This window comes from Brachyhypopomus gauderio, chromosome 12 (assembly GCF_052324685.1).
Source record: "Brachyhypopomus gauderio isolate BG-103 chromosome 12, BGAUD_0.2, whole genome shotgun sequence".
Classification (NCBI taxonomy): Eukaryota; Metazoa; Chordata; class Actinopteri; order Gymnotiformes; family Hypopomidae; genus Brachyhypopomus; species Brachyhypopomus gauderio.
In genome coordinates, this window is record NC_135222.1 from 13,334,873 (window position 1) to 13,348,934 (window position 14,062).

Below are 14,062 nucleotides of genomic sequence, written 5' to 3' on the forward strand. Positions count from 1 at the left end.
CCCCATCAGGAAATATCAGGTAGGAGACGAGAGTGCCGAAAACTCTGGCGGTGCATGGGTGTAAAAACCCTGCAGCTGGTGCTGCACTGCTTCCATAAAGCAGCTGTTGAATATGACCAAGCGCCTAAATAAATGACATGATATCATCACCTGTAGAGGCTGCAGTGTTAAGTCAACACGACCAGTACCTGTCAGAATCGCGTGTTTGAAAGCGCACACTTTACCCGACACATTTGTCAAGGATCGGTTCGGGGGGCTTTCAGTCTATCCAAACGTTCTGCAATTAAGGAATTCCTAGGAAAACTTTCCACGCTGCACGCGCCTCCTCCTTTAAGACGCACACGGGTCTTCTGGAGGAGATGCGAGTGCTCTGCTCCACCAGGGGATGCGGGCAGCTTTTAGGATGTTCGCAATATTTGCAGGAAGACGTGAAAAAGAAAAGTTTGCGCGCGAGGCTGCACGTCTTTGTAGCGCATAACGAAAACTCAAGGCAGCGGTGTATATTCAAGATCAGCGCCGACATTTAATGTCAGTATCCCCGGGCAATATTAATGAATAATGAGCGCAGTGCCTTTAATAGAAAGTAAATGAGACCCGCTGCGATCTTTGAACACTCTAGAAGTTAGTAAGCAGTGCTAGAACAGCGGGTCTCTGGGATTCAAACTCCTTCACTCCTCTTACTTACATCTTTAAACTTCAGAACTGTCAGGCGGCTCCTTAGATCCGGGAGCCTTTTTATTGATCTAAGGCCCTATTGGAGTTAAACTGCCTTCAGTGAGGAATATTAATATAACTTAGACAACATCAGTGAAGTGAGATCACATGTATGTCACCCAGGTAATGACCAGAGGTAACCCCACACAGTATTCTTTTGTTTTGAACTGATAACCGTCCATCATCGCTCACGTGTCTTTTCAAAAACTTATCTATATCACTGTTACTCCCAGGCGGAATAACAAAACTATATAACCGTTACTCACAGCCGGTCTTCGTTTGACAGCAATGGCTGTATCTGCCCAGATTTCAGAACATGACTTGAATGTCTAAATAAATAAATAAATAAATAAATAGCTCTCCCCTCCAGACATGACAATATATTAGTAGCCATCAGGGGGCTCCACGCACACTGTGTGTATAGGATTGAATTTAGAATTTATGAAGTCCTTCAGGCTATAGCTTAGCGTTAATTCACACTGCATGGCATGACGCTGATAGATGCGCTCTCTTGTGAAGTAATCCCATTTAAGGTTTTTAAACCAGGGAAAGCAGATTATCTTGCTGAGAACAAAATGTTGAATGTGAGAGAACATTTAAAGGACCAGATAATCCAGTGAAAACTGTGTTAGAGAACAATGCCAAATATGGTGAAAGGAACAATTGAATGCAATATAGATAATGCCCTCAGCTATACTGTGCATTAATGTTAATAGTATAATAGTGTTCTGTTTTCTATTGTGAATGTCTTTTCTTGATGAGGCTTAAATGTAACAGTATCATGCACTGACCAGTCAACACTATGTGTGACTGTGACTCCAGTTCTGACCAAATTGTTCATTCCAAGAAGAGCCACTTGCTGCTCCCATAAACACTAACCAGTCCTATAAACACTCACCAGCCCCATAAACACTCACCAGTCCTATAAAAACTCACCGCTTCCAAAAATACTAGCCAGTAGCACATTCACCTGTCTCAATGTTCCTGTTCACACAAGTACCTCCGTCTTCCACAGACACTCACCTCTTCCACAAACACTCACCAGTCTCGCAAACACTTGCTGCTCACACACTCACTGCATATGAATCATTGGCCTGCTCAGAATGAGCTTTGTGACCAGCGCTGTAGTGGGAACTATATTTGAACACCATTAAAGGTGTTGAACAGTACAAGAAGGATTGAACCAGTACTGCAAGCAAAGACTGTGCTGCTAACCTTTAACAATGTGTATGTATATATGTGTGTGCTTGTGTGAGTGTGTAGTATGTGTGAGTGTGTGTGTGTGTGTGTGTGTGTGTGTGTGTGTGTGTGTGTGTGTGTGTGTGTGTGTGTGTGTGTGTGTGTGTATGCGTGTGAGTGTCTGTGTGTGAGTATGTGTGTATCCGTGTGAGTGAGTGAGTGTGTGTGTGTGTGTTTGTATGTGTATGTGTGTGTGTACATGTGTCTACCCAGACACACTGGTCTTTCACACACCGACTCTCCACCACACTACACAGACAACCTTGTGCAAAACCTTGTGATGATCCAGCTGATTAAAGCATGTGTCCACTCATCTGCCCTCATGTGTCCACTCATCTGCCCTCATGTGTCCACTCATCTTCCGTCCAATGTCCACTCATCTGCCCTCATGTGTCCAATTATCTGCCCTCTTGTGTCCACTCATCTACCCTCATGTGTCCACTTATCTGCCCTCATGTGTCCACTCATCTGCCCTCTTGTGTCCACTCATCTACCCTCATGTGTCCACTTATCTGCCCTCATGTGTCCACTCATGTGCCCTCTTGTGTCCACTCATCTACCCTCATGTGTCCACTCATCTTCCGTCCTATGTCCACTCATCTACCCTCATGTACCCTTAGCTGACATTTCAAAAGAAGGACTGGATTTGTTGGTTGGATTGGTTAGAATGGTTGGATCAGTTGTTTGGATTGGTTGGTTAGATCGGTTGGAATGATTGGATTGGTTGGTTGGTTAGATTGGTTGGAATGATTGGTTGGTTGGAATCAGTTGGTATTTGGGAAACAAGCAACCAACATACACACTTTTTTTAAAACAAGTAAAACATTTCTTTCATTTCACTCCCAAAACACTCATATTTACACAGTACTAAGAGAATCACTCGTCTCTTAGGATTGGATTGTTTAAGATGAACACCCACCTCTCCCACAAACATTCACCCTGTTTAAGAACACTTACTTCTCACACACTCACTGCACCCTATTTAAGAAGACTTCACTCACTCACCCTGTTTAAGAAGAACACTCACCTCTCCCACAAACACTCACCATTTAAGAAGAACACTCACACAACTGTCCTGTGATGTAACTCTTCTTCTCTGATGTAACTCTTCTGGGCTCTCTGTAACAGTACTGACCCGGTTTAAATGGGCTAGTCCGGGCACAGCAGGGTCATCAGGGCATGGGTTTAATTTGGCTGCTCTCTGAAGAGTGATACATTTAAAAAAAGGATTAATTGTAATGTTGCAATTTACAACATAACGCTGTTGGTAAATTAAACACCTTTGGCACTAAATAGATGTGAGAAGAAGTAGCTGTTGTTACCAGAACAGTTGTTACCAGAGCGATAAGGTCTCTTTTCTTTATAGTTTTTTTTGCAGAGAAATGGGCATGATTGAGCAGATGAGAGGACAAAGATCTTGATTTAGAAAGAAAGTTATGGAGATATTCTTCAGTTATGAAGATCCTTCAGTTAAGGAGATACTCCTTAGTTAAGGAGGTACTTCTCAGTTAAGGAGACACCCATCAGTTAAGGAGATTCTCCTCAGTTAAGGAGATACCCCCCAGTTAAGGAAATACTTCTCAGTTAAAGATATACTCTTCAGTTAAGAAGATACCTCTCAATTAAGGAGATTCTCCTCAGTTAAAGAGATACTCCTCAATTAAGGAGATATCCCTCAGTCACGGAGATACTCCTCAGTAAAGCAGATACCCCTCAATTAAGGAGATATCCCTCAATTAAGGAGATACCCCTCAATTAAGGAGATATCTCTCAGTCATGGAGATACTCCTCAGTTAAGGAGATATCCCTCAGTTACAGAGATACCCCTCAGTATTTGCTAAGGACCCATGGAAAAGTCTTCCCTGCATTCCTCTGAGATTCTGTCCTCCAGTAACCATAGTAAACACCCCAATACTCAGAAAGGAGAAACACATCAATTATTTAGACGTGCATCACAAACATATTTATTTCATTAATGAAGCCCAGCTGTGATAATGGAGCTGAGAACCTTAAGCATCATTATAATAGTGTGAATTACACTGTCCTGCTGTTTCTAGATCAGTATCTGTCTTTACACAGTTCAAGGGTTAAAATGACAGCCAGAAATGTGACTGTAAACTTTTTTTATATAAGAAAAAGCATATTTAAAACATTTAGAAGAACTGAAAGCATTTGAGTTACCCAGCTCCTGCTTGTATAACTGTCTATATCAATCAAATATGGTATTTAAGAAAAAAAAGTCAAGCAATAAAACTGATAGTCTGATCACACTCCACACAACCATCACCCAGTCTGATCTAAGTTTACACTAGAAACATTCCAGTAAAAAAGGTTTTTTGCTTCATTACATAACTATTTTTTCCCTCCACAAAACCCTTTTCAGCTTCAAGTTCAGTTTTCAGGTTCAGGATTAATGTGCCTGCTCCTTAACTTTAAGTACTAGAGACGTGATATAAAACAGCACAGTCACAGGTTTGACCCAGCACTGCACTACCGAGCTGTGAGCCCTGGTTAGAGTTAGGGTTAAGGTTAGGATTAGGGTCAGTGTTAGGGTTATGATTTTCCAGAACCGCACCTCTGAACTGTGAGCTCTGGGGTGGGAGGTTACAGTTCTTCTGGATCACAGACCTCAGGGGTAAAACTTGTGGTCCATCTTCTCTCTCTTGTCTGGACTTCACATAGATGTTAGCAGAGAACCAGCAGCTGCAACACCTCCTCAACGTGGCAGCATCTCCCGCTGACATTTACAGCTGTGATCAGTTCTCGTTGGAATTCACCGTGAGCTGCCATCTCGTGTAATTGGTTTTGCTTATCGTGCCATAAATACAGTGCGAGACTAGCTGTTTCCCCCCAGGAGACAGGCTGCTGAAAGCACTTAATTAGTGCTAATTAGCAATGCAAACACAAGTGCGTCAGGTGACGTCTACATATTTGGATTAGAGTGGGTCTCAAATTTGAGCCCACCATGTTCTGCTGGGAGTGCTGGCTTTAATCATGCCTCACTGAACATTAATAAACATTAATAAACATCAATAAACATTAATAAAGCTCCAGACATACGTCTTTGATGGTGTGAGATAGAAAAAACGAAGACCTTTCCAGTCAATCTGGAGAATGTCCTCAGCACAGAAAGGCCGGCCGTGTCCGTCAGCAGAGCTGAGCTGGGGACTTATAGAGTTGAAAAGGTCATGTGATTTTAGGAAGTTTTTCCTTGGCTTGCTCACTGGGGTCTTGGACTCGGACACTTGTTAAGCTGCTTTGTGACATAAATCATAAATAAATGATTGAGTGATTGATTGATTGATTGATTGAAAAGGAATAAAAAGTCCTGTAGAGTGGACAGACTGTGTGTGTGTGTGTGTGTGTGTGTGTGTGTGTGTTCTATTCAGGTTCTTTTGCTTAATGATTTGAGTAAATTTTTCTCATGTTCAGACGTATTTCTCCTTCATGTTCATGGACCTTTAATCATTCTGACACAGCTCTGCTGCAACATGTGGCTTACAGAGTCACAGAGACAAGAAGAAATGCCTGCAGTCTGTTTTACTGGTCTGTCCACATTTTAATCTTTGAAATTGGCCATTCGTAGTCCTTTTAAACACTGCTCGGCTGGCTAATGGTTTTTCTTCAAGACTTTTGTTCAGTATCAGGAAATACAGGGCAAAGTGAAAAGTGTGAGTTTAAGTATTTCAGCCACCCAACTTGCAGGAGTTTCAGCTGTTTGATCATAGCGGTTCACACTTGGGTGTTTGAAGTGCCAATGAATCCCTCCCTGAAAAACCTCTGCTGTAGCAGCCTAATTTATTTACAAAGAAATGAAAGAAGCTCAAACGATCGTCTTAGCCTTCTTTGATATGATACAAAAGTTTTTTTGTGCTGTTTTATTGTGCTGAACTTGAAAGCTCACATTAGTGTACATAGAACAATATTAATACCCCTTACTTATTTGTGTAGTATAGAACTAACATACAATACCAATAAGCATAACATAAGCATAACATTAATATAGATTTTTGACATTATGTAGAGGTTAGTGTTAGACCTTTAAGTTTGAAAGCGTTTATTCACGTGGGCTGGTGGGAGTGGAGTGCAGTCTCACAGAGAGACTCACGTGTCCATCACACAAAGTGTACTGATGGGAGTGGATGCAATCTCACGTGTCCATACCGTTAAGTGTACTGGAGGGAGTGGTGTCACAGAGAGACTATGGCAGGTCTCCACACACACCATGCTGCAGTGTCAAGTGGAAGACATGCCAGTCAGATCTTCTGGAGCAGTTGCCAAAGAAACACTTGTTTTGTGTGTGTGTGTGTGTGTGTGTGTGTGTGTGTGTGTGTGTGCACATGTATGTGTGTGTGTGTGTGTGTGTGTGTGTGTGTGTATGTGTGTGTGCGTGTGTGTGTGCACATGTATGTGTGTGTGTGTGTGTATGTGTATGTGTGTGTGTGTGTGTGTGTGTGTGTGTGTGCGTGCGTGCGTGCGTGCGTGTGTGTGTGTTTGTGTGTCTTAGACTCTACAGACTCTTTACAGGCTTTTTGTTACCTACACCGTTCCTCAGAAATAAAAAAGTCTTTCAGATTGGACCTTCCGTCTGTTTCTGATGAAGAGGCCCCCCCCCCATGTTATGCCTGAGGGATTCCTTCGCTTTTGTTGTTAATCAGCCAATGCGCACCACAGGCGCGATGAAAACAAGCTCCACTGGAAGACCATTTCAGGCACTGGAGGTGTGTGTACAAAAGGAGCTAATTAGGCAGGAGGGGATTCTGGGGGATTGCAGCGTGTTGCTTTGTATAGAGGCCCTGGAGGGGTAGTGAGAGCTAAACACGGCGCTGCCCAGGGTGGAGGAGCAGCCCCTGGGTGGCGAATCTGCTTGGGCCCTTGTCTCACCTGGGGCTTCATTAGCGAAGTCTTGGGGCCAAGCACCACACTTTCCTCCAGCTCAGCACCCAAGTCCTCCATGGGAAGGATATTTAAACAGAGTGATGAATGCTGAAATTACAGCAGGTTTCCAAAAGTGGAGGAGGAGTTGAGGGGTGTTAGCCAGTGTTCCCCAGTCTGCATTTAAATGTGGAAGAATGAGAGACAACAGGAGACAAGGGCTGAAAGTGTTCACACTAAACTTCAGAACATCACCCCTCGGCTGCAGATTGGACTGGGAGATCACCAGTCTCTAGTTAATATCTGATGAGTTCTTGTTCTTCATGTGTGCATAAGTGTGTGTGTGTGTGTGTGTGTGCGTGTGCATGCTAGCTTGTTTGTCATTTGGTCTCTCCCATGACTCCTACACATATGGCAATACAATACATAAATACATGATTATATATATAGCGAACCGTGACCATTATGCCTTGGCCCGCTAACCCCCCCCAAAAAAAAGCTTTAGAAACGCAATAAACAATAATATCTGTACTAGATAACTTCTTAAGCAAAATAAGGTTCCAACAAAATAAGGTTCACAGCTCCGTGTTCCTCGGGAGCGGAATATGTAAACAACGCGCATGAGGACATCAAAGGAATGAATCGAAACTAGCTAGCGGTGGTACGCTAACGACAGCTAGCGTCGCTACAGCGGGCGGAAATTATCATACAGTTAAGCCCGCCCACTAAGAGGGGAGATATGATTGGTCAATTTTGCTGTCATTTGAAACTGGTATTGCACTGAATTATAACTGCCTGGACCTCTGTAAACGAACAGCGGGCATCACAGTCCTGATAGGGGGAGACACAGGCTCACAGGCTTCCACTTAACCCCTCACCTTCCAACACAGATTGAATAGACACAGTTGAATAATTTATTTGCTTATATTTTTGTAATTGTTTAGATGTCGATTGTCAAACTGTAAGTAGATTAAATAAAATTGGATAAATTATATTATATATATTTATGTTTAAAGAATATTTTAGGCCCTCTGAGAGGGCGTAGAGGGCCCTGACGGTTCCCCACTGATTACAGGTTGTACAATCACTTATTGAATTAAAGTGTGGTCTATCACACACTTACTGTACATTTCAGTAAGCTACCTAGGGTTCCTAACCCTAACCCTAACCTAACCCTTAGCATAACCTAACCCTAAATATTACGCTGATACTAGTAGTGAGTGCTCATGATCCTGCCTCATGATCATGTCTTGTGATCCTACCTCGTGAAGAATTCAATGTGATCCCCTCAAGAAATGCGACTAAAACAAAGTCACCCTTGGGCCACTGAACCAGTGCGGGAGGCCCGTCTCAGCACACTGTACTGTGAGCCATGAAGGAGGATGCATCAGGAGACTGTCGCCTCGACTCGGACTGTGGCAGAAGGTAGTGGCTGAAGCTTCACTCCCCCGAGGCACTCTGAGCAAAGGGAGCTGACACACCGGCTCAGGGCCCGACAGGTACATGGCAGGGATTACAGTTCAGGACACGTGAATGCCTATGGTTCTGTTCGGGGGCAGGTGCGGGCAGGTCCAGGGGTCGATCCAGGGGCAGTCCAGGGGCAGGTGGATACAGGTGGATGGAGGAGGCTTCAGACAAAACATGTAGGAGATACTTTACGGGGTCATAGTCATGGGCGAAGAACGCTCAGACACATGGAGGAGCTTATTGCCCCTCTGAGCTCTGCTTTAGAGGATTAGGGCTGTGATACTGTGTGTGTGTGTGTGTGTGTGTGTGTGTGTGTGTGTGTGTGTGTGTGTGTGTGTGTGTGTGTGTGTGTGTGTGTGTGTGTGTGTGTGTGTGAAGGGTACACACCAGTGCGTCAGGCCCAAACACTAAGGATTAGAGGAGTGTTGTTCATTTGTTGTGAGAGTCAGTGGCTAAACAATGGCCCAGCTGAAAATGTTTAAAGGAGGATTAAAACAAAACAAGAACAATGAAAATGGTGGCGCGTCGTGCGCATCGTGTGACGCTGGTCGTATTTCCTTGGCAGCCTCCAGAGAGCCGTCTGCGCTGCTCCTTCAGAGGGCAAATCGGGCAGACGCAACGGCAGTCCTTCCCTGATCAGAAGGCCGTCGGCACGGAGACAGGCTGTGGCGAGACAGCGTGCAGCCCCATAAATCTTCCAAGATTCCTTTTGTTCCAGAATCTAAAATAAACCATGGGAGTTGTAGTTCTTTTACGGACACCTGCAGCCTGTCTGTTCATGGAGAAGTTTCAGTTCAGGCATGAAGTGTCAGGAGAGTATAAATGTCTGAGCATTTTATATCCAAACTATACAAAAAGACCCAAACTATTAAAAAGACTAGTGGTAGCTGTCAGAGAAATTTAAATGCATGTAAAAAATTTAATATGTCTAAATATTCACACATGATTCGGTTAATTCAGTGTTGACTTTTGTCAACGCTTGTTGGCTATCAGCTGATACTGACCTGGTTAACTGGTTGAGAAACATTTTCCAGCTGTGTGTGTCAGAAAGGTTTAATGGCGAGTTGTTCTCCTGAGTGCAGTGTAACTCTTGCAGCCCTGACTCATTCCAGCCCTGACTCATGGTAGCGGATACAGCTTTTGGACCCTAGTGAGAAAACAGGATGGTTTTGCCATTTTTTGCCAATTCTGACTGCATTTTGGCTGCTGCCATGACATACCATCCAGGGAGTTGTTCAAAGCTCAGCCAGGGGAAGACAGGCAGGCTCAGCTGGCACTGGGTCTGTGTCTCACTGTGTCTGTCTCACTGCTTTGGCATCTCACCGAGTCTGTCTCACTGAGTCTGTGTCTCACTGAGTCTGTTTCTCACTGAGTCATTGTATGTGTTCTAACTTCACAGATGGGTAAAAGTGGAGGACAAATTTCGATTGCGGTGAAAAAGTCACAATTGACAAATATGGCACATTTACATCTCACTGTGTCTGTATCTCACTGTGATTGATTCTTAGTCTCTCTCATTGTGTCTGCATCTTACTGTGTCTGATTCTCACTCAGTCTGTATACTGTATACCAGGGGTCGGCAACCTATGGCACGCATGCTACCTTTGGCACGCTGAGGCATAATCACTGGCGCGTTCCACGCTGGACCAGCATCAGCAAAAAAAATTTATAATAAAAAAATCTCAGACAGAGAGCACGATCCTCTAATCGAAATCGCTCCTCAACGCTCTGCACTCAGCTCCCGCCACAGACCCATGTTTAAATTTGTTTAAATAACCCTAACGGCCGCACGGCGCTGCATGTGACATACAGTGGGGAAAATAAATATTTAGTCAGTCACCAATTGTGCAAGTTCTCCCACTTAAAAAGATGAGAGAGGCCGGTAATTGACATCATAGGTAGACCTCAACTATGAGAGACAAAATGTGAAAAAAAATTGAGAAAATCATTTTGTCTGACTTTTAAAGAATTTATTTGCAAATTATGAATTTAAACCTTAATATGAAACCAGAAAGAAATCACAATATAACACATTAGCAGTGAATACAAACTAGGAGATCATGAGCATAGAAACCAATGGAACAACCACATTGACTTACAAAGAGGGAACTCAAACGCAGGGAATAACACCTGAAAGCAATCCAAGGGGCAGAGACAAACATGACAAAACAAAAACTCCTTTGAGAGATGGAGTACCAACTTTAACATGTCTAGTCAATGAGTGTGCCACTATGGCGGTGCGTTAAAATTGTTGATGGGGGGGGGGGTGTGGATGAGTGTAAATTGTTAGCGGAGGGGAGGTGTAAATGGACACAAATTAAGTATTATATCGCCATTGATCGCCAAGTATAAACGCCTCCACCGCTCGCGCAGATTCGCGCAAGTTGTGCGGAGTCACGCGCTATGGTCACTCACGGAAGTATAATCCATTAATATAATAATTTATATTCATTTATAATTTTTTTACTGATGCTGGTCCAGTGTGCCGCGTGCCAGTGACTATGCCTCGGCGTGCCAACGGTGGCCGACCCCTGTAGTAGAGCATGACATGGACAGGACCGACTGAAGGAACAGATCCAGACATGGCTAAATGGAAGACATGGACAGGACTTAACATGGACTGCCTTATTATTGCTCATCGAAGCTCGCTCAGTCACATTTGTATTGCGGTCAGCGGTATTTTGCAGCTAGTACATGTCACGTTGTAGCCAAACCAAAACTAGCATAGCCAGTTGTTGTTGAGCACTGGCTGCGTGCACGTAGTGGACATCATCATTTACTGCGTTTTGCTTTTTCACCTCAGCTTTAATGCAGTGAACTAATGGCAGCACCATCATGAACACTTTAATGTTGTAAAAAGTGTTTTTCGAAATATTGAAAATGTGTTAAAAATCATATAACTGTTACTGAAACATTTTCTATCACAATATATATTCATATTGAGTTATTGTCCAGCCCTACGTCTACACTGTCTCAGACTGCTGTAATGCTCTAGTTCTCTGGGTTTGTAGGCCTGCTAGGAAAGGTTGGTTTTTCGCTCGCCACTTCAAAATTCCTCCCCCGTTGACAGGCATGTAAAATTGGAGTGTGGGGAAAACAGCTTTACACACTTAAGGTTTTATTTCCACTTGAAAAGCACCTTCCACCTTCCTGTGGATCTGGCAGTGTGTCCCGCGGCTCCTCCCCTCTGGAAGGCCTGTTCTCTCTTCCTCTCCCAGGGTTAGCAGGCTTCCCCACCAAAGCTGCTGTGTGATGTTTCCATGAGAAATAAAGCCTGCTGTCTGTGGAGTAATCAGTAGGGGGCGGACCTTGGCCTCAGATGGAGAATTCACACCCCTTTACACCACAGAGGCACATCGGTGTAAAGGGGTGTGTGTTGGTGGGCGTGTATGTGTGTGTCGGTGGGAGTGTATGGGGAAGTTTAACAGACCCACACAAACCACAGACCCACACCCCCATCCACATCCACACACCCAACCACAGACCCACACCCCCACCCAGACCCACACACCCAACCACAGACCCACCCTTATACAGACCCACACACACAACCTCAGACCCCCAACCAACTACAGACCCACACCCCCACCCAGACCCACACACCCAACCACAGACCCACCCTTATACAGACCCACACACACAACCTCAGACCCCCAACCAACTACAGACCCACACCCCCACGCAGACCCACACACCCAACCACAGAACCACCCTTATACAGACTCATACACCCAACCACAGACCCCCAACCAACTACAGACCCACATCCCCACCCAGACCCACACACCCAATCACAGACCCACCCTTATACAGACCCACACACCAAATCACAGATCCCCAACTAACTACAGACCCACACCCCCACCCAGACCCACACACCCAATCACAGACCCACCCTTATACAGACCCACACACCAAATCACAGATCCCCAACTAACTACAGACCCACATCCCCACCCAGACCCACACACCCAATCACAGACCCACCCTTATACAGACCCACACACCAAATCACAGATCCCCAACTAACTACAGACCCACACCCCCACCCGGACCCACACACAAAACCACAGACCCACCCCTATACAGACCCACATACCCAACCACAGATCCCCAACTAACTAAAGACCCACACTCCCACCCAGACTCCCAACCAACTACAGACCCACACCCCCACTCAGACCCACACACCCAACTAAAGACGGACCCCCAACCAACTACAGACCCACACCCCGTACACAGACACATAGCCATATAGCCCCCACAGACGCAGCCCACAGACCCCCATATGCTGAGTTCATTTCCTGTGCCGATACCAACCACTTTTGGCTTCCAGTAATATAGTGCTACTAGTGAACATAGCAAACAACTCCCAGACCCCACCTTACACACACACACACACACACACACACACACACACACACACACACACACACATACACACACACACACACACTCACAACTGCACACATTTTCTTGTGTACTGGAGGGGTAAGTGGTGTCCCATACAATAACTGACGATATTTTGATTAGGTCTTTTTGGGTTTGGAGCATCCAGATAATCTGAGCAAAGATTACAGCCAGATCTGGCCTTACTCGATTCTAATTGTGCCCCGTATCAGACTGTATGGGTCTGGTCCTGCAGCCATAAAGTGGGAGCGGTTCCATGAATGGCTCCTTGTTTGGGAGGCTGGAGGGCTGAGTGGATCCCATCAGCACGCTGTTCATCAGCTCAAGGGACTCTGGCAGTGATGTTTTCCACAAGCCCACGACTGCTGCCCTGATAATTAGCGTCGGAGGCGTTTGAGCAGGGAGCTGTAAAAATGCCCATAAGAAAATTAATGTACATTTAATGGACTGTAAATTAGAGGGGGCTTGAGAGCTTGTTCCTGGTGCAGCCGTCTGGCTGGAGCGCTCGGCCGTGGGCCGCAGACGAGAGCTGCCACCGTTTATTCTTTTTAAAGAGCCGTGGACGAGTGGGCGGTGTCCGAGTGGGCCGCGTCGGAGGACACGCACGCCTCCTGGAACGGTGCTGACAGGATGAAGCCCGCATTGCTCGTGCAGGAGAAGGAGACATTAAAGTCCTGTGCATTACACAGCGGGACCTGTTTTCTGCCGGATCGGTCTGGGCCTTCGCAGCTGTACCTCTCACCATGTGGACGGGGGAGGGGGTGGGTGAGAGTGTGCGGCGTGTGGTGGGCTGACAGCATCTCACTTTGGTAATGTGTGTTTGTTTATCACTTGTGGCATGACGTCTGCTTTTCTCACACCTCTAATTGGACGCTTATTCCTGAGAACACACCACTAATAAAGTGAAATAAATAGAAAGCAGAACCATCAGAACATTCTGATAATAAAAGCAGAAAGAAGTAACAGCCAACAAAAGAACAGGCTTTCTTCTGCCTTCACATGCGCTGAGCTGATTGGCTCTTGCTCTTCACATGCGCTGAGCTGATTGGCTTGTGCTCGTTACAGCTCCATGTTCATGGCACAGTTAATTGGCTAAGAGTTTAGCTAAACTGAGCTATCTGCATATGGCTGAACTTGTGGAAGGAGAACTCTTACGAAAACACAGACACTCTGCGATAAAACTGCTTGGTTAGGGGCAACCATCAGGTGTCAATGATGGAGGCCATCCTGGCTGTGGTAGCTCAATAGAGAAGCCATCATCAGCAGCTCTGGAAGTTATTTGAAAGTTACGGAGATCCACACTGGGCCCCCAGAAGCAGTGGCATATGGTGTCTGTTAGTTTGGGGAATTCTCCCCA

The 14,062-nt window shown here is 45.2% G+C and overlaps 1 protein-coding gene across 1 annotated transcript in view; it reads left to right on the forward strand.

Moving 5' to 3' along the window:
* gpc6a (glypican 6a) overlaps positions 1-14,062 on the forward strand; it is a 172,250-nt gene that overhangs the window by 590 nt on the left and 157,598 nt on the right. The window contains 1 exon segment of the mRNA XM_077023214.1: positions 1-19. This exon segment is cut by the window's left edge and continues 590 nt beyond it. Within this exon segment, the coding sequence (XP_076879329.1) occupies positions 1-19 (19 nt within the window).